At 46.4% G+C, this 26,828-nt stretch overlaps 1 protein-coding gene across 1 annotated transcript in view; it reads right to left on the bottom strand.

Moving 5' to 3' along the window:
* Nucleotides 1-26,828, bottom strand: part of RABL6 (RAB, member RAS oncogene family like 6) — a 61,745-nt gene that overhangs the window by 15,597 nt on the left and 19,320 nt on the right. The window contains exons 4-10 of the mRNA XM_086763810.1: nt 24,215-24,267; nt 22,575-22,666; nt 21,561-21,701; nt 20,326-20,431; nt 12,350-12,453; nt 2,726-3,084; nt 547-712 (exon numbers count right to left, since the gene is read on the bottom strand). Of these exons, the coding sequence (XP_086619936.1) occupies nt 547-712; nt 2,726-3,084; nt 12,350-12,453; nt 20,326-20,431; nt 21,561-21,701; nt 22,575-22,666; nt 24,215-24,267 (1,021 nt within the window). The remainder of the gene's footprint in view (nt 1-546; nt 713-2,725; nt 3,085-12,349; nt 12,454-20,325; nt 20,432-21,560; nt 21,702-22,574; nt 22,667-24,214; nt 24,268-26,828) is intronic.

The raw sequence follows: 26,828 nt of genomic DNA, 5'->3' as shown, positions 1-26,828 counted from the left end.
GTGACATTCCCAAGGGAACACAACTCTCTCCATCCTTCCTTCCAGAATCCCATCAAGCCACAGAGTGCCCCCAAGCATCCTCCAACAAACACGCACCCCTTTATAATGCCTCAGGAATGGCAGTACCAGGCCACAGAGGAGTCTGGCCATGCTTTGGGCCTCTGCAGCAGGGAAGTATTCACTAGGCAAAACATAATGTCCCTGCAAAGCGCACTGTGTTCCAGAAGGAAAATATCTCAAATGTTTCCTTCTGACCCAAAGCAACCCAGTGCTTTAACACTGAGCGTGGAAGTGAGACAGGAAAACTAGGAAGGTAATAACCAGCTTTTATGGCTATTCCTCGTTCCCAGAGAGCAGTGTATCATTAAACAGGAGACAGTGAATGCCGCGACTGACTATACCACACCAGAAATGCTTAGGGGCAGCTAACTTGCTCTGCAATCGGTTTCCAAACAGCTGCAATGGGTTAGCCAGGCGCGACTCATCATCCAGACTGCACACCCAGATATGTCCCTGTCTCACCTCTCTCCATCCTCCTGTCCTCACCTTTCACTATCGACACGGTGTTTGGTCTGCGGTTTCCCTTTGTTCTTCTGTGGGGCTGGGTCTTCTAGAAAGCTGTGGTCCAGGCTGTCATCAGGAACAAAGTCCTCCACGCTCTGTACTTTTGCAGGGGCTTCAGGGTGAGGAGGAGGAGTGGCAGCAGCAGCATCTGCATTAGCAACAGTAGTTACAAAACACAGGGTTCACCACAAGCAAGACAGAAATTTACTTTTTACAGATCTGTCCTGCTCAGGGTCTCTTCAGCACACAGACAGCAGCCACAAAGTAGGACCTCAGCTACACAGCAAGGGAAGAGGAAAGGTACGAACAGGATTCTCAAACCAGTCCAGAGTCTTGCATGAAGGCATTCACAGACCAGGATTTTTCACACTGTGCTTTCAGATGCCCTGTGTAACCAAAAGCTCAAGAGCTAGAGCAAATAGGGACTCACTTTAATATAGCTTATTTGTAGAGACACCGTTGCCCATCTTCAAGGCATCAGGATGAAACCTCATGAAATTAGCAAAACCAAGAAGCCTAAAGCAATTAACCTTTTCAGAATTCACAATATTTAATGTTTTTCTTCTGCCTGGACTGCACTTCACATAGAATCATAGGCTCTTTTCTTTTGATGAATAAGATTTGTGTATTTTCTTCTAGATTTTGCTCTACTAGTACAGCTTTCAGATCACTTTTGCATACAAATAACACTACTACTAATGCCACAGAGTAGCATTGGTGTAAGAAAAAACACAGCCAAAAGAATTACTACTGCAAGACTTCGAGGGAAAGCTTAAATAGGAGCTCCCATAAAAAAACAAATATTACTTTGTGACAGTGATTTCTGAACTGCTTTCCAATTAGCTAGTCCCTAGGTATGTTCCAGTAGAGGTGCAGACCCTTGGCACGCTACGTAAACCTAATAACCCTGACAGATCAGCTTTTCCTAGCTGCCTTTTGCAACCCTCCTAAAAAGTGCCCTTGAGATACCAGGACTGCAGGCCACAAGCCTAAAACAGTTAATTAAGGTTAGTACTAGATTTTAAAATAAAGAAGAAAAAGAAAAAATCCAAACCCGAAAGATTGTAACACTGGTAGCAGACCACATATCTTATTTCTACCTATCAATATGACAGAGGTGTTTCTATTGACAAGGGATTTCTAACATTTGCTCCTCTTTGTTTGCTTGTTGCTGGGAAGGAAGTCATCAACAAACTGAACTGTTGTACTGTGGCATACCTGGTAACAGACTCAGAACGCAGAACACTGTGCAGATCTAAAAGTGAAAGATTTCAACATCTGAAACTGCAAACCGTGTTCTCAGCACCTCCTCCTTTCTTTCTGTGGGTGTCTCAAGAGCACTGTGAGCTCTAGGGATTGACAGTTTGGTAGGGAAGGTATTTCCAGAGGGCGATTCAAACCACGTCACGCTTATGATTTTTAGGCAGTGCCAGCTCTGCAGCTCCAGTTAGCTTTGCAAACAAAGCGAATGTGACAGGCAAATTAAGATCCAGTCCAGTAAAACTGCATGCAACAAAACCCTCGATGCCTCTGCCCTGCAACTTCGTCCGGCTCGGGGTTGGACCAAACGCTGCGCTACTCTGCTCCATTGTGCGCTAGCGCGAAGGAAGAAGGCAAGGCGGCCTGCCCTGCTCCTCAGCCCATCTCTGAAGGAGCACATTTCCCCTGAGGGGAATCTGCTGCAGAGCTTGGACTTACGTGATCATTTCTGGCTGAATAACCTTTAAAACCAGCACTCTGCTATTCTCCGGTAACACACGGGAGCCTCTTTGAGCTGCCAGACTTCTGTGAAGACAGAGCTTCAAATAGCTTCTCTGACATTTTTTCTTGCTATTCAAGAAGCACGTGTGCTCCTGGTAAGAAGCTGACAGTTATTTTATTAGCATCCCCTGTGCGCTCAGTACCTCCCGCCTGAAGCACGCTACAGCCACCACCCAGCTGGCTGGACACGGTCCCATCCAGCACAGAGACAAATCAAAACGTCAATCGGGAGAAAAAGAGAGTGACAGCGCAGCTCTCCTTGGACATACGCTGCGCACACACAGGGCCTGTGTTATTCAGACACCTGTCTGCTCAGCCTCTCGCAGGGACAAAAATGAAAGGAAAACAGAGAAACGCCCACAGGTGACACCCTGCCTAAACACTGTACTCAAGCACCTACCTGGCTGGGGAGGAGATGGGTCTGACGCAGGAGACGTCCCAAACAGACGTGAAATAATGCTGCGTTTCGGGGGTGGGACTGCAGCTGGAGGTGCTGGGGAGGCTGTAGCCGGTGGAGGCGCGTGCGGCTGCTGGGCTTCAGGTGCAGGCACTGGTGAAAAAGATGAGGGGGGTTCAGGAGAGATGGTGGAGCTTGTGGAAAGCAGCTGCGGTGGCTGTGGGGTGCCAGGGCTGGAGCTGCCCGTTGATGTAGAGCTTGGAGGTACTATGGGTGACTGGGAGCCAGAGGAAGGGCTCTGCCCATTAGCTGTTAGTGGCGATGTGTGTCCTCGACTTCGGGCTTCCATCATTTCAAGGAAGCTGTAGGGAAGATAAATTGCCAATATAAGGAATGGAGAAAACATGCTCAACAGAACCCTGACCACAATGCTGGGCTGCTTTGGCTATGTGCTGAGCTGGAAGGGTACTGCTCTGCTTTCAGTGATGCTGCAACTCCCTGGGCCAATAAATCTGGTTCACCCACGTGAGCTAAACTCACCTGATCTGCATCGAGGTGTGGGGAATCCCAACCTGCTTTGCACTGCAGGATGAAACCTATATTTGCAATGCTGCTGGGAACTCCTTGGATAGACAGACTGTAACAACATGCCAGGGCTTGAAACATAACCTTAAGTCAGTTCTTGGACATATGTCTCTAAGGGAGTAAGTGCGATCGGAATGGCACATTTTTAGATTCCGCAGAAGAGATCAGAGTGTTCAAGAAAACTCAAATGCTATAAAAACCTCTTATTTCAGCCAAGAATGGATTTGAGAGGAGAATCCCTGAATGTCAAAAGAAAAGAGCTATCCAGAGGGCTCACAGAGGACTGACTGCAATTATCCTTCTCACAAAATGCAGATATACAGGCAGTCTCTCCCCCTGCACAGACTCCCCCTCTATGTGGGAGGCAGTGAAGCCAAGCAGCAGAAGCTCTGAAGCACGTTGTGGTTCTGGCTGGATCCCTGACTAAAACAGCGTTGAAGCCTGTACCGCTGAAATGCTCTGGGTGAAATGCTCTATCCTTTTCAAAAAGGAAACCAAGCTTGATCCTGCTGCAGCCTCCTCCCGCAGCCCGTTTGGTTAGCAGCTTTTTCACAAGCTGTGTGCAAAGAAACACTAACAGAAAGATAGGCTCTTACTACAAAACGGTCTCAAAATAAAATCCGCTACATGCAGCACATCTGAGAGATATAAAGAGGACATCCAAAGTGAAGTATTATGTATAAAATCTACCAAACGTCACGGTTTCACCTCTTATTTCATTAAGCCGAATGCAGTGCACAAAGGGCCTGGGTTCAACTGCTTCTGCAATACAGCCTCAGCTGTGCTCCAGACAACAAGGATGTCAAAACTGGGACTCCTCTCCCATACAGAGCACAACCTCATCCTCCAGGGACCTGAGCCGTCCAGACACCTTCACTGGAATGACTGCTAAGCAGAAAGCAAACAGCAGGGACTAAAAGACTCTAAACCCCCTTGCGATACCATTTCCTATTTTAAGGAGCAACCTGATACACTTTTAAGGAGCAAACTAAATATATCTTGAGAGCAGCAGTGCCTGGAGCCCTAGAGAACAACATCCCTAGGAAGTTGTCACTAGAACTGGAAAATCAGGAGTCTATCCTAACTAAGGAACCAGTTAAGTGGAGATAAAGGGTAGCACTAAAAAGCAGTATTAGCTAGGAGAGAAATCCTTGGTAGAGTTCCTCAAGGACCAGCCTTGAGATATGTTTCAGCATCTCAACAAAGCGGCACAGGGACCAGTGAAATGCTCATGAGGTTGCAAGTTGGGAGGCAGCATCAAGACAGAAGAGGACTGGGACAAGATACAGAAAGAACTGGATGATCCTGAGTAGCAGAAACAGGAAGAAATTCAACAGTACCAAGGAAACAGTCATCTGCTCAAGGGCTAAGAAACAATTGTTCTTGCTCCCAGTTCACCACAAGAGAATGACTAGGAAAGACTCGCCTCGCTCATTCCAGAAGACTGGCTGCAAACGCAAGGCTGCCTGGGAGGAGAAAAGGAGCCTGGCTGTCACACAGCTGTCCGCTGCCCGTCCCCTACGACTGCTGTCAAGGCACCTAAGTTAGTGCCACGCTGCAGTAGCCTCACTGATGCTTCCACCAGCATTTGGGGCAAGGCTTATGTGCTTATTACACCCAGCAGAGGGCTAGAACAAAGCAAGCTCCTGGCAGAGCTGAGAGCAGAGCGTGTGACAGCATCCATTCCAGCATCCTCCCTCCCAGGGGACCAGTAGCTGGGGTGAGCTGTGTGACAGCACGTTCCACTGAAAATGATGCATGGATTTGTCACACACCGAAGAGAAAACATAAAGGAGTTTAATTATTGCACTGAGCTCTCTGGAGATTGCACCAGGTTTGTTTGGAAGGTGCACAATGCACCACACACACCCCACAAGAATATAGCAGCGTATCTTCAGTGCATCTCTGCCACTGCACTGCAGGGCTGAGCGACTGCACACCACTCCTGTCTTGAGGAGGGGGTCACCACATGCAGTTCAGCATCCCTCAATGCAGACTACGCAAAGTATCTGTGGTGAGGGAAAGATAAGCCAAGGGTACCTCATCCAACAAAGCGAATTCTCTGAATCCACAAAGCCATGTGAATTGCTACGGCCTGAAAAGCCATCCAGGAGACCGGCCAGCGCAGGACGTGCGGCTCCGCAGATCCATGCCAGAAGCACCAAGTGCTAAATCCTGTCATCCCTCCCCTCCGAGCTTTGATTCAGGGCTCCTGGTGAGCCGAAGGCAGGATGGCTGAATAGCTCTGCATTTCTCCTTCTCCCAAGCCCTATGCAGGGTTAAAGACTCCTGCCTCCCAATTGTGAAGGGAGATTAATCCCTGATCTACACGCACCCCCATTCCTGTTTATAGCAACAGCAATCCTGGCTGAAGGCCTGCACGCCTGGTCACTGTTGTATCCAGCATCCAAGATACTGATGCCAGCAGTGCTCGCTCTCCCGCCTGAGCTGAGCTCTCTGACCACCTGTGTGAGCACCTAAACCACCAATACTACACAAAACCAGAGCCGAACAACCTCTGAGTCTCTGGTCAGGGTGCTGGGTCCCATTATCAAGGCAACCAGGTAGACTCAGTAGGATAAGACAATCGTACGCTGAAGACTAAGGAACAAGGATCCCATACAAAGCACATACGTAGTCATCTTCGGATACAGAACGTGAAGCTCAAAGAGTACTTAGAGCTGGACCCAACAAAGCACAGGACACTCTTTACAACATCAGGGTATTTGAAGATTTGCTGTACTTTGTACTGCCAGAGCTGCCCATTTTGGAAACAACCTGCTTTGTTCCGGGCAAGAAGCCAGCTCCAGAGGGAGGGAGGGTGAGACTACCACCTGTTTCTCCTGCAGAAAAAATGAATTTTAAGAGCTGGAGGGACAAAAATGCTACATAACTGAAGTATAAGCAGTGTCATCGTTCCCTCCAGCTCAGTTAGTCCGGAGAGTAACACACATGCAGGCCTATTCTGCACCTGCTCCTATGCCTTGCTCACCTACATTGCGTGAAGGGCATAAGAACGAGTTATTTTTAGTAGAAAGACACAATAGTCATTTGGGGACAGCACACCACAGGCTCTAACCCCAGCACAGCACCAAGGAGAACCGTAGCACGTGTGCTTCATGTCACCTTCCTCATCCCCAAGCAGACACGTGGGCCAAGCTGTGTGCTGTGTGCCATGGCACGGGGGAAACAAGGATGGTCTGATACCAGTTTCACATGGGCTGCATAAACCAGCTCTGCTGAGCTTTCATATTCATATCTTCTTCTGTGAAAGAGGTGGGTGGAAAAACAGCATCCATGAAAACGCTGCCAGCAAGCTCTCAGTAATTTCCAGGGTGGAGGTGTCTAAGCATCCTCCACACTTCAAAAATACTACATAATGCATGAATGCTTTCTCTGGCTTTACACACACTCTTCAGAGGCACAAGCGTGGCTGTTCTGGGAACACGCTTGGCCAAACCTGCCACGTGTCTGTTTTTTCTCATATTCTATACAATCTGGCCACTGTGTTCCTTGTTCTACCACTTTGCCAGTCCTTCACAAAAGGAATCACTCAAAATCTGACTGTGAAACAAGTACTGTCACGTCCACGCTAGGTGTAGTAGACCAGGTGCTATCAATGCATAAGATGAACTCGCGCTGCGACCCAAGTAGACTTGTTGTGGTGTTGGAGACAGCAAACGCGCTACACGAGTCCAGGTTGGTTATCTGTCTTCACCCACGCGGGCTCCTTGTTTGCCTTTCAGTCATTCCTTTTCAGACCGAGTAACAAGTCCACATCCTCAAAACCCCTAAAAAATTCACCATCAGTTGGACCTGCTTGCTAGAGGAGAGTGTAATGCAATTTTAAAGCTGAACACACTCTGCGGGAAAAAAAATTCACCAGGGCCTGAGGTTACTGTTGCTCTGCTCCCAGATTAAACAAAGAGAAGCACAAAAGGACCTGTTCGTCTCACAGTTCCTAAAATTGTCAGTGATCAGGTTAATTTACTATTGAAGACAAAAGCTTCAGGCTGCTCCTTGGCTCCTGGTTCTAAAGCACTGTGATCAATTTTTCAAATTTATTTAACGTGGCAAGAAATGTTTTGGGTTATTTTATTAATTGTGAAAATGAAGATTAATAGGCCATGTGACATTAATTTAACTGAGGTTAATGCAGGTTAGATTTCCACGTTTGTTTTGGGGTCATTAATGGTACCGAACCTGATTCCCCTCTATGTCCAGGTCCCTGAATGTGAAATCAATGCCAAGCGGGGCTGAATCCTGCTGCCCAGGCCCTGCAGAGTACAGCCCCTCCGGTTTTCCCCTTGGCACAAAATGGATGCAGCAGGACAATCCCTGCTTCACAGCATACGGGACAAGCTCCACGTTCTTCACTTCTCTAGTAAGATTGATGGCAACAGGGTTAGTTGCAGTTAATTCTTAATGCAGCCCCACACAAAAAACATGACCTACAGTTCCATCTGTCTGATGGCAACAGCGATTCACGGCAAGCAGAAACAATAAAGGTGGGGCAAGAGGAAGAGAAAGCAAAGTTAGTTTCACTTTCCTAACTGGTAATTCAACCTTTAGCCAGTGTGATTCCAGACCCGTACTTCAACAGAGCTGAAGATACGGGAGAACTGCTCGAGCAGCGGGTCCTCCTGCCAGGCCATGCTGGTGTTACTCAGCACCAGGGTCTTCACAAAATTATGGACTGTGCTCAACACGGAAAAAACAAACAAGCAAATAAAACCCCAAAACCCAATCACTGACTTTGTAGTGAATAAAGCTGCCTAATGCAGGGAGCACGCCTCCCAAAAGAAGAGTCCTCATCAGGAGAGCATAAAAGCCTTCGTGCAGTCACTGGTCCATCTTCCCTTCCCGGCCAGCAGCACCTAGCTATCCAGGATCTCCTGACAACGCAGATGACAGCCGTACGGCACTGCTGGGAAAGGACCCAGGACTTCCATCACCTGGCAAACCTGGGACAGGTCCTGCTGCTGCAGAAACTGTAGCTTGGATGATACAGTATCTCAGATAATCTGAAGTTCAACCGCTTTGAATATATTTTTTAAAAGTCTGACTAACAGTTTGCATAAGAGCTCTCACACACAAGGAGTAAATTATCTGAAAATTCACTTCTTACAAACAATTCCTGCGAAGCAGTTGGACTTTGAGTGCTTACAAATCAAACAATCACATAGTGGTTTAGAGATGACAATTTCACAAAGCTTCTCAAAACTGAGTGTGAAAAAAGATGGGGTATCTTACAGAGAATCACTTAAGTATTCCTTTTGAGTAACTTACATTAATCCCTAGGGGGGAAAAAAAAGTTAATTTAAAGAGAGTTGACTACTTAACCCTTGAAACTCAGTTTTGTCTTTTGATATTAAAAAAAGAGTAATACTAGAAAAAAGGTAGCCAAATGTAAAAGCTCATGAAAACCATACATTAAATCTGCTTCTTATTAACTTTTGCAGATGTTTCCACCAGCAGTGTATTCCTGAAAAAAATTAATATCCAGGAAGAGTTTCCATAACTTCCCAAAACCTGTTTCTCCATGCGCTCCATGCAGTGAGGGAACAGGCATGCTGAATGTAAAAAGTTCTCCTTGTGACAGAAGATAAACTGGGTACAATTAAAGATGGAAAAAATGAGCAAATTAAGTACAAACTCAGAACACAACTGAAGTCATTGCTGTTTGTTTAATAAGAATCCAGGAACTCAAAAAGGGCTGAAATGTGTTTTTAGCAGAATTAAAACAAAATCTGAGAAACCACTGGGAAAGCTCCAGAGCAAGAGGTGTGGCAGGCAGAGAGCAGACTGAGCACAGGGAAAGAGCTGGAAGCAACTAAGTGGGTCTGACACCGGCAAAGCCGGCTTACATAAGGCAGATGAGGCAGCGTTGTGTGCCACCTTGCGTTTTCTTTGGGATCCACATTTTGGAGCGATGACATTTTGTCCTCGGGTACACGCCACAGCAGGAGGAAGAGTTCTTGTGCTCTTTCTGTTCTCTGATCCAAATTTAGCATCGGTCATTGTGACAGAGCAGCTACTAGACGTGCACAGGCGTGAATGAAGTAACCGAGATGTCCTAGCACTGTCACCTTGCCTCGCTTCACGGCCCGATTGTACGGCAGGAGAGCAGGAATCATCTCAGAGGAGGTCTTGCAGCAGCCACACCATGGCCTGCAGCCCCAGGTGCCTGCGGATAGCCCTCCTTGCTGCGCAATTTGTGATGACAAGCAGCAGAACTCCAAGTACCGCCTAAATCAAAGCAACCAACACGAGGGGTTCACATCTGCCAAGGGGCAACAAGCCCCACTGCACCAACGCACATGCTGTAAGTAACAAGGCGACTGTCAGAGGACAACGCACCAGGAGTTCATTTTGACATCCACCACAGCAGCATGTTAAACATTATAATCCCAAAACGATGGGCATCTGACAAGCATGGATGCAAAGACCTTCCCAAGCCCTCATAACGAGCACTGCAGACCTGCTTCACAACTGCAGGCTCTAATTCCCAGCACGGACTGTCACTGTGTCCACAGACACTCTGTTCACCAGCCTAGAGTGTTCAATAAGAACTGGAACTTTACCTGAACCTGAGTTCCCTGCCATATGAGTGTGGTTATTTCTTTAAACTGGGACTTTAGCTACAGGACTCAAGCCTGAAAAGCCCCTGAAGGGATGAAAAATGAACACATGAAGAGTATGCTTTTCAGCTCTGAGGCTGAAGTAACCCCTCTGCAGTTCATCTGTTCCAGAGAGGTGCTGCTGAAACAGACTCTGCTTCTACCTGGAGTGCACAGAAAAACCTCAAAAATCCTAAAATAACACTCTATTTTAGTCAGTGTGATCAAAGTACTCAGACACAACACAGCCTGATCCTTTTCTTCTGGGATCAGCGGCTCAAGCCAGGAAGCATCCAGGGATATTTTAAAGACCTTTCTATAAAGAAGCATTATATTCTGAAAGCAAAGAACACTGATCTCAGTACGCAGCCATAAAGATGCAGCAGCTGAACCGAAAGTAGAAGCTGGCCAGTTGCATAAAAATGTGTTTACTTGCCAAACCAGAATCCTAGCAAAAAGTCTGTTTTTAAAATTTTAGCAACTCCTCTTCTGTCAGGTACCATGGCTAAGGTATTTCTTATGCTATGTTGAGCCAATTATGCAGCCCAATAGTGCAATCAGCCACCTGCAGCGCAAGCCCTCCCCAGCAGCTGAGCAGCAGGTGTTTGCTACAGGACACTGCTCTGCAGTGCCGGAGAAGGGCAGGCTGCTCTGCCCGGCTGGGCGGCGGGCAGCTTCAGGTGCACATACCCCAGCTCCTGCTCTTCCTGTGCTCATGAGCTGGTTTGGAGATCCACGGGGCACTGACACATGGGGCAAATGTTTCTCTGGCATCCAAGTTTCTGCAGATGACCCAGGGGCTTCTACTGAGGTGATGCTACCTGCCACCAACTGCACCGAAAGCTCCTCTGAGTTTGCAAAAAGGCAAGAACTTGCCTTTTGACTTGTTAGTGCGCAGTGCCTAGAGCAACGTGACCAGTGACCCTAGGATTCTGGATGCTACCACATTGCAAATGATACTCTCCAGTAATCACAGTATCTCTGCAGGAGCACGTACTCAGAAAGGGTACTCTCTGACAGAGGAAGCACACCAATATTACAAAATGGTGTACACGGGTGCGGTTACACTGGATGGGATGATGCAGTCTAACACCCACTGGTGAAACTGGGAGGTCTTGCCATCCCACCTCCGCCAGCACCATACTGCTGCTGCTTCCTTTAAGTTCTAGTGTTAAGCAAATGCTTCTCAGAGCCAGCCTGACTCAGATTAACCCAGAAGCAGATATGCCAGAAAATGGTTTTCTGATTTGTGAACTGAATTGGCTCATTTGAGGGTCCAGAAAATGCTAAAGTGTGGAAGATTATGAAGTAGCAAGATCTTCTGGTGTAAGTCTGGAACAGTTCTGCCCATTCTTGACTTTTACTGATGCAGTGTAAACAGAAATACTGAAAAATAATCTGACAGCACAGCCCACGCAGCCCAGTCCCTTGAGTAGGGACATCAAGAGAATTGCTGAAAGCACGAGGAGACTAACCAGTCCCTAAGGAGGGGAACGAGGTGAACGCTCTGGAAACATAACTGCTTTGTACGTATATGGGGTATTTCAACACTCTCACAAAGGAAAACACACTGACTTAAGGTTATAGAACTTGAAGCTTGGTCTGAAAAATGCTTGTCAAACTGTCTGGGCATGAATATTTCATAATCATTGATTCTAACTTCCATACAAAGCTGCCTGTAAAGGATCTTTTTCCAATTCATTTGGGGTTGACTTTTCTGGCTTGTACATCACTGCAATAAAGACCTTCTGATGGGAATTCATGGAACACATTTGTTAACAACACACAAATCTAAAGACTTCAGATTTCTGTCCACTGTGAAACATATGAACTGGCTTTGCACGGCTAAATCTGGCAAATGCTCATTTCAAGCAGCAAGCAAACAGACAGGGCATTGAACAAACACAAGGCAGCAGGAACGAGCCACTATTTCAAACCACAAGTACACTGAGGAGTCTAAAAGTATTCAAAGGCAACAAAAGACAACAGTGTTGTTACTATTACTTTCTGGCTATCGTAAGACACTCAACACACAGGAATGCAATAGCCAGAACAAGAGGAATCAAATTGTGTGCTGAGCAGTAGAGATGGAAAATATCCCCTTCTGGCATCGGAGGCTGCAACACACTTTGACAACACCTTCAGCACGTGCTGCCTACAGGTGTGCTGCTCAGCTCCACCTCCACTGCCCTCCCGCAGACTGCGTGCCTCTGGGAACCAGACCCCTTCACAGTCAGCCCCAAGTGCATGCTTTATTTCAGGTGATGCCATTTGAAAGCGACATTTTACAAGATCCAAAGAAGCTCTCAAAGTCACTCACTGACCCTTCAGTCTGGCCACATGCCACAGCTGGGGCTGCCCAACACTCATGTGACACGTAGGCTGCAACAAAACAGTTAGAAAAGATGGCTCAATGACATACAGTTCGTAGTTCTGATCTTCTGTCTCCTGCTGCACTGACAGCTCCTCCAAAGTTGCATCAATATCCAGCTGATTCGTCTCCAGCTGCCGCAGCAACGTCTCCCTCTGAAGAAAGGAAAACAAGCTGGGTCTGAGCAGGAAGGGTCATTGTAACAGATCTCTGCGCACGCACAGGGTGCAGCAAGATCCTGTGTCACCACTCTACCCACAGCACTGAATTAAACAGGAGCTCTGGTCCCTCTCCTGGCATTCAGTTCAAATACAAAAGTACAAAGGGAAGCAGAAGCAGTAGCAAAAGTATGTTAATCCAGAAAGTCCGTGTGAGAGAGAGTAACTCGTTCTGCGAGCTGTACTCAGTCACAAACGAATAAGGTGTGATTTTCACACCTTACACTCTTCTCCAAGTGCAGCTGGCGACGCTGTATCAGCTCCTGCAGACAACAGCTGTGCAGTCCATTCATTCTGATGTTTTATTTTTCCCTATGCTAAAGAAGTCTCTCTGTGAGTAGGACCCAGCTGATGTAAAACCTCAAAATTATTTTCTTTTTACTGTTGGGGTAGATGAATGAGTACAATCTGTCACCTCAGTGAAATTTTACAAGTCAGTGCCCCTCTGCCTTCAGTTGCTGCCCCACAGATGGGGGACAGACACTCCAGTCCATTTCAAATGCACTATAAAGCGAGTTGGCTTCACTAATGTAAAACAGAGTAGCTTAATTCAGTCCTTCCCTTTTCACATTTCCCACAGAATCCAAGCAAAAACCTCAACTGAGGAGAAGTGCTGGCTTAAAAGGCTCAAAATCAATGGCAAATGGTCATGAGACACTCTCTCCGACAGCCCGGACAGCAGCAAGAAGAGATCAATAACTGTATGTATTAGGCTGAGACTGCACGGGCATGGCAGCTCCCAAGGCTCGCCCACAGCACGTCCAGCACGCCTCTCACCAGCCTGCCCAGCAGAGCTAGCTCTGCGACGGCCCCGAGCCGCAGGGCGAACGCAGCATCCATTCCTACAGAAACACGATTCAGGATCTCCTGGCCAAGACCAGAGCTGCCTGTGACCACTGTCCTGCTCCACAGTACAGATCCCACAACAGAGCCCCTGCCCCTCCACTCAGACGCGTCCGGCTGTCACACAGCTGGGCACCGGCACTCCGCTCGCCTCCTGGGGAGGCTCCGAGCGAGGGGCACATGAGCCAGTTTACACACCAAATTCTGGAGCAAAAAGGCATGATGTTCAGGGCCTGAAAGCGTCAGTCCCCTCTCTCCCACTGCCACCACACTAGATGGCACAGGGAGCAGGGACAGCCTGTGCCGCGACACGTCCGATGACTCATGGCGCTGCACAGTGCCCGGGGTCCACCAGTGCCACAGGCTGCCAAGCTGCTCCACGGCCCAGACAGGGTGAGACTGAAGAGAAACCCCAGGTTTCATTCAAACTACAGAGGTTTTTGCTTTTGTAACTGCCTTAGCCTCAATGGACATCTAAGCCTTCAACTATGACAAATATTTTTGAAGTTTAGCGTCAGTAACTGTGGTGAATTTTTAAGCCCATGTTTGACAACACATATACTCACTGCAGAAAGATCCCATTCAAGCAAAAAGCACAAAAGGAAACCTACAATTTACAGAATAAAACTCCTATGGGAAGACAAACGTTTGTATAAAGCAATGGTGTTCAGTCCCTATGTGCAGATACTATTGACAATACAGTTTCACAGACACAACAGCTTTGGGGCTATCAAGAAAGCATACAAATTTAAAGAGCAAGTAACTCACCTGCCTTACATAAAACACAGCACGCTGCTCTGCCCAGAGGAGATGGCAGGGCACAGCCTGAGCCCTCCACGGAGCAGGGTGATGTATCAAAATCTACCATGACTCAAATCAGCAAGCAAGGCTTCAGTAATTTTTATTTTTTATTATAAGACTAGGTGACTGAAAGTGGTTGCTAACATTTAAACATGCTAATTTACTGGAAGACACAGTCTTTCTTGAACTTTAAGAGCTTCTATGATCATTTAAGCTAATTTACTGCTTCCAAGGCATTTAGATTCTTCATTTTTACCTTTGTCATTGTGTTAAGAGCTTGGAGTGATCCATATTTTCTTTGCTAGGTAATTTTTATTCATCAGCTTTATGCAAATGGAAACTTGACTTAATTAACATGTATATAAAGAATTAAGAAGTCATTAGCTAACTTGAATCCCCTTTATTGTGGCATACAGACAAGAAAGTTCCAGCAAAACATGCTATACATATTTACACCTGCTACACTAAACAGAAGAAGTACTAACCAAGACTTCAGAAGTAATTCTAGATCTTAGAATTCAAGATTTGAGAAATGCAAGATTTTAGGAGTAATAGATTTCATCCTTTTATGTTATTCATACAGTGTAAGCAAAAATGAGACAAAAAGAGCAAGTTTTCTGCTTCTTTGTCCTTGGTTTCCCAACCTGAGTGAAAGAAATCCTGAGCAAACTAGCTGAATAAACAGAGACAGAAAGGACCCTGCTCTCCAACGCTTACCTCAGGCACTTAGCTAACGGCTTTTATTAAACAAGTAGTTTGTCTTTCCTCATACTTCGGCAGTAAGATATATAACAGTTTTATTTATTTCAATTTTCACAGATTACAGTAAACTAAGAATTCAGATTTAATTAAGAGAGAGCCGAATTTAATTTTGTAAAAATTCATCACTAATAACGGACTCCCCAAATACTTTAAAAATAAATTCAATTTTACCATGCTGATATTAAAATATTAAAGAAACAGCTTATTTTTAGCAATGACCTAAATGAACGGAATAAATCATGTGCCACAGACCAACGCTTTGGCACTTTCAAGTGCTTCCTGGGAAAAGGCAATTTCAGCTGCCTGCAGAATTTTGTCTCCCTCCAGCGCAGCATCTGAACGCTGGGGTGACCCAATCACATGTGCACATTCTGTGGGCCACCAGCAACGCCTACAGCTAAACTGCACGCTCAGGTTTGACAATCCTTCCCCCTGAAAGGAACTGATAAATAATTGAGGAGCCCAGGCTGCTAGAGGGAACGTACCCTATACCTGGGGTATGGTTTTCAGCCACCACTTTCTTCATGAAAGATGCATGAATGCAAGCTGAACACAGAAATGTGCAACTGAAAACCACTGCACTGAACACCAGCTCTGCCAAAGGACAGCGTGGAATCGGCACACAGCTGAACAACTCCTCTTCCCCTTGAGAGCTGCAGGTGGCTAGGCTGAGGAACACGGAGAAACCTCAGAAGTTGACTCAGACCAATTAAATCAGATGTGCATTTAATACCTGCTAGCATTCCTTTCCCTTAACCCTGCTCTGCACCAAAGTACCAGGTGAATGACTCCTTTCTGGAGCCTGTTACTGGCAAGTCTCTCTGACGGCAGAAGCAGAACCTTTAGAAGGTAAGCCTAGCTGCAATTTTAATACACATTTTAACATCATGCTGCTCTGGTTGTTAACCAGGCCCAGCGGGGCCCGCCCTGGCTCCCCATACACTCCAAGGCAAGGCTCCCCGTGGGTCTCCAGGAGCAGCAAAATGCCCAGAGTCACCCAGCAGCAGCTACTGCAGAGCAGCGTGAAGCTCTTCTAATGAACCTGTGGCACAAATGCAAGCAGCACTGGAAAAAAAAAAATAAAGTAAGTGCAGCACATCTTGGCTGAAGTCTGACATCAAGTAAAGCCCCAAAGCCTGGGTGGAAGCAACCAAAAGCTTCTAAATTTGCAGCATCACCTGCCTTGGCACAGAATAACAAGGCCAAGGATCTCCTACACACCAGAAGGAAATGGGAAAAAAAAAAAAAAAAAAAAAAACAGCTATCTCCACATCGGATCCTATGCTGTGATTTTTTTCAGAATGCTCAGAAAAGCACCTGCCTGCAGTCCCTGTGCAAGCACTGAGCTGCAGGAATTAGTTTTGGCATTGCTGCTTTAAAGGGGAAGCCAGGCAGCTATGGTCTGATCACTGTCTCCTTGAATGACATGCACAGGACACCTCAACTGCCACCTTCTGCATCAAGGTACGAAGAACAGAGCAAATGTATCTACAAGCATGGTTTACACGTGCCCTTCTAAATCTCCTCTCGCACATTTTGGGAACTAAACTGTTAATGAGAAGTCTTTTCAGGTTTGTTTCTGCAGTGTTTAATTATTTGATTACATTACACGAAAAATACAGGATTTCATAGAATCATAGACTGGTTAGGGTTGGAAGGGACCTTCAAAGGTCATCTAGTCCAACCCCCCTGCAAGGAGCAGGGACATCCCCAACTAAATCAGGTTGCTCAGAGCCTCATCCAGCCTGGCCTTGAATGTTTGCAGGGATGGGGCCGCCACCACCTTTCTGGGCAACCTGTTCCAGTGTTCTATAACTCGCATCGTAAAAAAATTTTTCCTAATTTCTAATCTAAATCTACCCCCCTCTATTTTAAAACCATTACTCCTTGTCCTATCACAAGAGGCCCTACTAAACAGCCTTTCCCCATCTTTCTTGTAGGCCCCCTTGAGGTACTGGAAGACCGTTCTCAGGTCTCCCCGGAGCCTCCTCTTCTCCAGGCTGAACAGCCCCAGCTCTCTCAGCCTGGCCTCATAAGAGAGGTGCTCCAGCCCTTTTATCATCTTCGTGGCCCTCCTCTGGACCTTCTCCAACTGGTCCATGTCCTTCTTGTGTTGGGGGCTCCAGAAGTGGACACAGTACTCCAGGTGGGGTCTCACCAGGGCAGAGTAGAGGGGGAGAATCACCTCCCTCGACCTGCTGGCCACGCTCCTCTTGATGCGGCCCAGGATGCGGTTGGCCTTCTGGGCCGCAAGGGCGCATTGCCTGCTCATGTTGAGCTTCTCATCCACCAGCACTCTCAAGTCCTTCTCCTCAGGGTTGCTCTCCATCCATTCCCCGCCCAGCCTGTATTTGTGCCTGGGATTGCCATGACCCAGGTGCAGGACCTTGCACTTGGCCTGGTTGAACTTCATGAGGTTGGCATGGGCCCACCTCTCCAGCCTGTCAAGGTCCCTCTGGATGGCATCCCTCCCCTCCAGCGTGTCGACGGCACCACACAGCTTGGTGTCGTCGGCGAACTTGCTGAGGGTGCACTCTATCCCACTGTCCATGTCGCTGACAAAGATGTTGAACAGGGCCAGGCCCAGCACGGACCCCTGAGGGACGCCACTCGTGACCGGTCTCCACATGGACATTGAGCCGTTGACCACCACTCTCTGAGTGCGGCCATCCAGCCAACTCCTTATCCACCAAGTGGTCCGCCCATCAAACCCATGCCTCTCTAGTTTAGAGAGAAGGATGTCATGCGGGACAGTGTCAAAAGCTTTGCAGAAGTCCAGGTAGATGATGTCTGTTGCTCGTCCCTTGTCCACCGATGCCGTCACCCCGTCATAGAAGGCCACCAAACTGGTCAAGCACGATCTGCCCTTGGTGAAGCCATGTTGGCTGTCACCAACCACCTCCTTGCTCTCCATGTGCCTTAGCATGGTTTCCAGGAGAATCTGCTCCATGACCTTGCCAGGCACAGAGGTGAGGCTGACCGGCCTGTAGTTACCCGGGTCTTCCTTATTCCCCTTTTTAAAAAATTGGGGTTATGTTCCCTCTCTTCCAGTCATCGGGGACCTCACCAGACTGCCACGACTTCTCAAATACGATAGCCAGTGGCTTGGCAACTTCATCCGCCAGTTCCCTCAGGACCTGCGGATGGATCTCATCAGGTCCCATGGACTTGTGCACCTTTAGGTTCCTCAGATGATCCCGAACCTGCTCTTCGAGTACAATGGGCAGTTCTTCATTCTCACAGTCCCTGCTTGCACCTTCTACAGCTTGGGCGGTGGGACAGGAACTCTTGTCGGTGAAGACTGAGGCAAAAAAGTCATTGAGTACCTCAGCCTTCTCCATGTCCTGGGTAACCAGGACACCAGTTTCCTTCCGGAGGGGGCCTACATTTTCCCTGGACTTTCTTTTGTCCCCTACGTACCTATAAAAGCTCTTCTTGTTGCATTTTATATCCCTGGCCAGATTCAGTTCTGCCAGGGCTTTGGCCTTGCTTACCTTATCCCTGGCCACTCGCACAGCCTCTTTGTAGTCCTCCCAGGCTACCTGTCTCTGTTTCCACCCTCTATAGGCCTCCTTCTTTACTTTCAGTTGGTCCAGGAGCTCCTTGCTCATCCACGCCGGCCTCCTGGCCTTTTTGCCCGACTTGTTCTTTGTCGGGATGCACCTCTGCTGAGCTTGGAGGAGGTGCTCCTTGAATATAGGACAACTTTCCTGGGCCCCTCTTCCCTCCAGGGCCGCCTCCCATGGCACTTGGTCCATCAGGTCCCTGAAGAGGCCGAAGTCTGCCCTCTTGAAGTCTAGGGCAGAGATTTGGGAGTTTAATTATGGGCACCTGCACCTTTTGGACTACCCCCAGTGCTATCCCAGGACTACTAAACAGGAAAGTACATGTGGGCTAGTCACCTTACCTCCCTCACCTCTTCTAAGCAACCGTCACTGGAATCTCCAAACAGCTAGGTGTTATATCATTTTTTTCCTACTGCCCTGAAGACCAACATTTGTCCAAGAAGTTCTCTGCCTTTGGGGACAATTACCTTATCTAAGTGTCCTAATTGCTTCCAGTCTCAAATTAATAGATCATGTTTACTTATACAAAGCACATTTAAATGAAAGGTCCAGGAGGACTCGCATCCTAAAGCTGCTTCCAAGCAAACTCAATACTGCAAATGCTTTGGTATTCCCTGCTTATAACTATGGCTAGGAAAATCATCGCATTTACTGACTACTAACAGTATCATCATGAGCAGCTTTCAGAAACCAATCTGGCAGAAAGGCTGTGCTGATGTCTTTGCCTATCAACATCTATTTGAGGAAAAAAAAAAAAAGGAGACATCTACAAAATCAACAAAAGTAACCTAGGAACTAATTATTCTGCATGATTTCTGCAAGACATCACTTTACCATAGGAGCTGAGGTTACAAAACCAAATATTTAACCAATATCACGCTGGCAGATTTCAATCTTCTCCACTGAGCCACAAGTTGTGTTAAAATCTCAGACTTCTACAACTTGCTCCTCAAAATTTATGGTTTGACTTGTTTTACTGGATTTTTATACATTCAGTTTTCTTATCCTGGTTCCTCCCGCTCTGCAGCCTGAAGATGTGCTAACACCCACTAAACATCCAAGCTTCTTCTGAACTAGCATTTCAGTGGGGATTATATAAATATACACAGACACATTTCAATTACTGGTGAAAGATAATCAAGATCAACTGCCTGTTTTTTTCCATCCAAAAGAAAACAATGATACAATATCGTATGTACCCTCAAAAAGTGTATGCTGTTGATCCCAAAGGACCCCTGTAGGATGACCCCAAAAAGTCCTCTTCTAAAGGACCACAGCTGAGAACTCCACCCTTTTCATGCCCATTAAGCCTTTGCCTCCCACTCAGTCCACCACAGAAGTCTAATTTATGAAGGAAATGAGAGACTTGGATCTACATGCATAGTATTCAAGCACATCAGTCAGCATTAGGGTAAATATTTTCAGCAAACAGTTGTCCCTGAACTGTTCAGTTCATGACCAAATCTCTTCTCATCTGAGTTTTAATTGAACAGAATTTAAATACAAAGTTTAACAAATGTGCGTATGTAACATTTTTGACTTGGTAAGCACACCACTGGATGCAATTTTCTTGCCAGTGTTCTTCACCTTGGTGATTCTCCAGAGGTAAGCAATTGTGAACACAGCAGAGGAGAGTCCTCACGTAAGGAGAGATGTGTTTAGGTCACAGGCACCAATGTACTAACATAATTTTGTTAATAACTCTTACAAAACCAAAAATCTACTCAGGATCCTTTAAACAAAAGAAACCCCAAATATCAAATTCTTGCCTTACAGAAAGAGAAAGTGAAATCTGTCCCACGCACCCAGTACATCAGGGAAATACCCTCTCACCTACCTGCAGCTGCAAGAAGGGGATGTTGAAGAACTTATGCAGGTACTTGAGGCCAAAGCTGTTCTTCATGGAAGACTCAGCGTAGCGAAAATACGAGGAGCCGGGAGGCCTGTCTCAACCAGATAGGCAGAGAGAACAGTGTACAAAGGACACGGACTGCGTACACACAGAAGAGGCACTTGCTGAATGACACACTGTGAACAACCCTCATTTACAAGCCAACCCCTCAACTCCCAAATGTAGGCTAGCAGGTCATTCTGCTAGGGACTTGTTATTTTGTTTACAGACAAAATTCACACTTTGTTCCTCCTGAAGGGTGGCAGAACACAGCTGCTGTTGTGTTGCAGTGTCACTGGGCTGTCAGACTAAGAAATACTATATCAGGACACCCGGCCATCGGTTTACTGAACTGAGGGTTTCACAACTGTACAAGTTGTTCACTTCTCAGGGAAGGTTTTGTTTCAAAACCACAAACAGACCTACATTAAGTCACAGGCATCAGCAGTGGGCATTAAACTCAGCTAAGTCACATACAGAGATGAACTTGTAAAAAAATTATTACATTACAGAATCAAGCCTTAAAACTGATAACATTTCTGTGTGTCTGACAGAAGCACAAACAAATAAGAGACTATGAAAATGAAAAAAATGCCTTAAAAACATAAAACCACACAAAAAGGTACAATCTGTTGAATCCTGAACAACAAATAATATTTTATACTAAATAACAGAGTGCCTCACATCTCTGCATAAGGAAAAATCTTGCCTGTCTGGCAAGGGAGGCATACGACTCGGCTGTGCCCAGTAAATGCTGTGTGGAGATGCTCTCAGAGGAAGAGCAAAGAAGACAGCTGCACTAGCTGGCTCTCTTGGAGCATAATTATTTGGAGTAGAGAACTCTTGTGCTGCAGAGAGAGGACTCTTCCACAAAAGAACGACAACAACTTCTTGGGAAAAGTACTTCTGAAAGGCACAGGCTGGCAGGCACTCACTGTTTCCAGGAATATAGCTAAGAACCGGCCCAGATCAGGCTCCTAGATCAAAGGAAATGGAGCCCATCACGTAAATGGAAGCTGCTGTATGTGGCACTTGGAGCTATGAAAGCCCAAAAGCTAGGCACAGGGTCTGAGGACAAACGTCATGTACATCTGAAACACAGCAGCAATAATTATCTCTGGCTGATGACAGGGAGTAGCAGAGGTCTGCTCCCCTGCCGGGTGATCGTGCTGCCAACCTACCTGTTCAGATTGTCAATGAGGTCCCGTACGTCGCCAGGAAGAATGACCCGGTGCTCCCCCATGTCTCGGTAATTCCCAAGCACGCATACTGGAACGTGGGTCGGCACTTTAGGAAGTTCCCTCAGAATATAGTTAAATGTCCTTCACCATAGGAGAGAGAGAGAGGCAGATGAGTGGGAAACATCAATGTGTGAGCAGTTTCATGCACAAATCACAGAAAAAAAAAAAAAAGTAGGAATTATTTTTTTTTTCCAAAATCCTTCCAAGACTGTGGTTTCTTTGCCCCCTCAGAGAAATACATTAACTGTAAATATGTTTATATTATTCTTATTCAAAAACAACTTGTCAAGTTCAATAATCCACTTCCAGCAGCAACCTCACATCTCCTACAGTAGTACTTCCCTTGGTCCTACAAAACTTTGTGGGGTCAGCAGAAGAAAAAGATTCCCTCCCTTCAGCTGTGAACAGACTCACTGACCTATACCGAATCTGTAAAACCCAAGCTTAAATATAAAGCAGGAACTCTCACTACCTCCTCTTTTCACTGTGGCTTCCATGTGTCTCTCAGCAGATGTGCAAAATGAACAGTTCATTATTTCTGTACATTAATGCAGGCAAGGCCCCCAAATAACCCTCACTAATACCAGCCTTCCCTGAAATTTCACACCAGCATTCCCCTTTCCCTTGTGTTGCTGAGAGCAGGGGTTTGTAACGTGCCCAGCATACTGTGCACCTGTGACAGCACTAACTATCACACCTCAGACAGCGGTGTATCAGGAACTGCAGTACACGAGCCCACAGGGAGACCGCTTATTTGAAACAAGCCCAGGAGAGGAGTCTACTAGAAGACATATCAGAAGATAAAGCTATTATTTTAAGGGATACAAGCTTGCTTCAACTCATTAGGCTGGTTATCAGCTCTAGAATCCATCTGGGAATCAAGAGGTCTATAAGTCATTTGTTTTCCCTAAACAAGTGAGAATCACGTGGTGCATGCTGCTGAAGGTGTCCTACCACTGTTTGGTGATGTCAAACATCATCACTACACCATTGCAGTTTTTGTAGACATCCAGGAACTCTGCATCTAGAGCCATTTCTGACTCTGCCTGAGGAAATAAAGGCAAAAGAAGCAGTAAATAATGTGATTTAACTTCAGGCTTGTACAGAACACAACCAGTACAGTGCTTCATAGGCAAACTTTCTAAAGTGACAGTCACTATAAGAAGTATCCATGGATTTCACTTCATCACCATTTAAGCAAGATACCTGGTGGTTCACAGCTTCCACGGCCCACAGGAGCAGGATGGGAAGCACCTGACGGTCTCTGACAAAAACATACCTGACAGCAAACCCACTCCTCTTTCCCCTCTGCCCCAAATCCTGCATTGTCAAGACAGCCCCACATAAGCTACAGGACGGAGGACAGAGCTCCCATACCACCTCCTTGCTGACCCAAATACCGACTGTACTTGTAATGCCTCTAGCGTATAAAGCCAGGATGTAGCTTCTACCAAGTTCCTTCCGTGCAGAGCTGAAAGTATTTATTAGCACCTAATAAAGTATTTACTAGTTCCATCATTTGGACTCTGCACACTACGAAGTACAGCACTGGTCACAACTCAGCCTCCAAGGCTCCTGCTGCAGTTTGGTGCCTATGGAACAAACCTCACTCATTTCCCAAGAGTGGAAAACTAACTTGCATTTGTCAAGGCAGAAGCAGCTGTGATATCTGTTCTCATAGGAGAACATTTTTAAAGAAAATTCTTCTGATCTGATCACACGGATTGAGCCAGACTGGCATCCTGGCAAAAGGAGTAACTTTTTGCTGCCCTGGCCCACCCCCAGAACTGAGGGCTCAGCTCTCTGCGTATCAGTGACGCTGCCTTTCCCATAAATTTCAACAAACTGCTTTTTGAGCAAGTACCAGAACATCGCGTGTGCACTGAGCCCTGAAGGGCACTGACACATGAACAGGAGCAATAAAGCTCTTTAAGAGCTGCAGCAGAGATCACGAGATCAAGGGCCTTTAAACTGAATTTTCCCTGAGGATTAACCCGTGCATCTTTTGAAAGCTATGCCATGGAATTTCACTGGCAGTCCAAATGCGGTTGGGGAATGTGGTAGTATGGTCTCCCACACAGCACTTTGTTCTTCAGCAGAAGATCCAAAGGAGACACATTCGTGCAAGAGCCTTGAGGAAGCCACTCTGTTTTACATGCTAGGTAGCACTTCTTTTGCCCCTTCCTCCTCTGTATTTCAAAGCATATTAAAAGGTAATTGTTAGCCCAGTTTTAAGGAGCAGCTGGAGAGCATGGCACCAAGTGACTTCTCCAGGTCTCACAAGAAGTCCATTACAAAAGGACTTCCTGCCACTGCTCATGTGCAGACAGGTACAAAGCTATGAATAAACACCTGGGACGCAGTCATTCCCAAAAGACGCAATGGAAAACAGCAGAAAAGTTGTAGTGAGGGCAGAAAAAGGGATAAAATGCACAAGGCAAAACAGTGAAGAGCATCAGGGATCACACTGCCCCTCATCTGCCTGCCAGGTGAGCCTTAAAGCGGAAATAAATACAGAACTTACTCTCCATGGACCAAAGCCAGACTAGGGGCCTCCCGCTAAAAGGCAGACATCTGCATTCAAGGTGACTCACCTCCTGAGGGTCATTTTCCAGTTTCAAACCATCTCCTCGTTTTTTGCATTTTCCTTTAAAAGAATTGGGAAAAAAAAAAAAAAATTACATTGGGCAGGGAACTCCAAGATAAGTCTGGGCAGGATCACAGCGTTTTGACTGTGACCTTAAAGCAGATCCAACTTCTACTGTTAGCACAGGGAATGAGGAGCAGGGGGATAGGCATACCTTGCTGAAGAATACCAGCTACCTTGTTCAAGAATACCAGCCAGCTTAATTCAAAGATCAAGAGGAAGAAAGTCTAGGGTAGCTTAAATCGTGCTCTTCACAGCATGACTGAATAATACAGGGTTTGGTGCGCTCCGTGACCACAAAGGGAAGCTGCTTTCTTGCACTTGTTGCATTAGTGTTGAAGACACAAAAGATTGTGGAGCTGCTATGACTGAACTGCACAACTACAAACGCAGCCTTCCTGAGCAAGGCTATGGCACTGCTGTGCTACATCACCAACCTGAAGCAAGCCGTCGTGTAAATAAACGTGATCTCAGAGCCCACCGGGTGCTCTGGGCTGACTTGTGACCAAAAAAACAGGGTGGCAGGGAACTATCAGAATTTAACAGCCAAAAGACAGACAACTTATGCAAGGGAAAATCCAAGAAAAATCAGATAAACCATGGCAATGGGGCTGTGAAGGAGCAGAGCAGAGACAGCCTACACGGGCACGAAAAGCCAGAGCCAGAGGGTCCAGTCTGCTCATCGTCAGCAAAGGCACAGAAAGGGAATCCTCCAGAGGCACCATCCAAAGCCACACACTCTGGAGACACGCTAACAAAAATCAGCTAGAGGACAGGTGAAATTCTGGTTAAGCTCACAGGAAAGTGCAAGAGGCAATAGGCTAAAGCACTTGGGAAGACACTGGAAAGCCACTATAGACACCTGCCCTGCTTTCCAACAAGCACAATCCCATCTGGAGGAATGCACAGGCTTCTCCCCAGCTCATCTGCTCCCTCCAAGGCACCTGCTGAAATACAGCCCTTATACTTAAAGAGCAGACCCCCGGAGACTTCTCCGCTTTCTTACAGCTTCAATAAGCACTGGAAAGTTCACAAACTGACATTTTAAAGTACCACTGGCATTTGACTCAGCATTCCCAGAAAAGGAGTCGGTGTTTTTAAACCTCAGTCTCCCTGAAATATTTGCGTCACATCAGTTACACCGATGCCTGCAACCATAGCAGACAGAGCAGATGACATCATGTAGCTGTTCCTAGAATTAGCAGAGTAGCAACCAGCTAAGATGATTTTCTGGCACAGATATTCAACACTATGAATTGCTGGGAGTCTCAATATGGAAGAGCAAGGACACCTTTCACCTCGTGCTGAAGAAGTTTACTGTGGACACACCAGGAAAAATCTGCCCTTGCCCCCCAGGTACGGTTTATACTCCATCTATGTACAGCAGCTTCCAGAGTTTTATCAAATGATGAGCACTGCACATTAAATAATCTTGCAAGATCCAGAGTTGTGTTTTACAGATATCAAATATCTTCCAGATGTTACTGACAGAAATTAAGAACTGTACGTCTGAATTAACTTTCTTCCACATTTTCCTAGTCTAAATAATGAATCTACTGAACTATAACAGCAGAGACTTGGAACTCCTTCTCATAATTTCTAGAAATTCCCTGTGTCACTGACAACAGACTGTGCTGGGAGCTTGGACACACGTGCAAAACCCCTCCCACTGACTCTTTAACAAACTCTGCAACACTGGGAACCAAAACAGCTCCCACCGACTATTCAGCTCTGCTGATTAACATGGAGCGACTACTCATAAAATTCATGGTTCTGCCAGATGCTGCATGTGAAACAACGTGTTTAATTCTTTTTGCACCCAGGTAATTCACAAATAGTTATGAATACAGAGCTATTAATGAAAGCTGTAATGCTGCAGAACACAGGGGGAGATTCCGGTCTCTACACTACGATTGTCTGGTGCACGCTTCTGCGCATCGCTGCAAAATGTTTGCCCCTCTCCTGTCATCTTACTGTTGACATCAGAAAGCAGCAGAAATCCTGATCCTGATCCTTCCTCATTCATACAGTGTGTCCCTGGAGGATCCAAGTACAGGCTCTGATTTTTCCCAGCGTAACTGAAGGCGTGGGATGTCTAGGACATGCATGCCTTTTCCCCCTTCAATTAAATTCATTTCAAGTCATGGCATTGGTGCAGCTTCTCTGAATGTCAAAACATCACTATTGCTGCAGTTACTGCTAAATTACGCTTAGCATGACCTGAATGTCTAGATATTAAAGCAGAAGCCCAAGCCACCACAAATACTCATACACAGTTCCTCTCAACCTGAGCCATCAAGGTGTCTTTCTAACCTGGACACACTTACAGCCAATGCTTTGAGACTGAATATGAGATTCACATGCGTCTCCCTGCTTATGGCTTTGTGTGTGCATCGAGAGGAATGAGTAACATCCTTACATGATGCTCACCACTGCTGTAAAGGAGGTCATCTATAAAGGAGTAACAGGGCTGAAAAGCGCATGTGTGTATGTATTTGTGCACGGTGACTATTTTTGGGATCAAAACTGCAGGCTGAGCCAGATAATGACAAGATGTATGT

The sequence above is a fragment of the Chlamydotis macqueenii genome, chromosome 20 (assembly GCF_036417535.1).
Source record: "Chlamydotis macqueenii isolate bChlMac1 chromosome 20, bChlMac1.mat, whole genome shotgun sequence".
Classification (NCBI taxonomy): Eukaryota; Metazoa; Chordata; class Aves; order Otidiformes; family Otididae; genus Chlamydotis; species Chlamydotis macqueenii.
The sequence above is the reverse complement of the archived record's forward strand: the minus strand, read 5'-3'. Positions and strand labels throughout refer to the sequence as shown.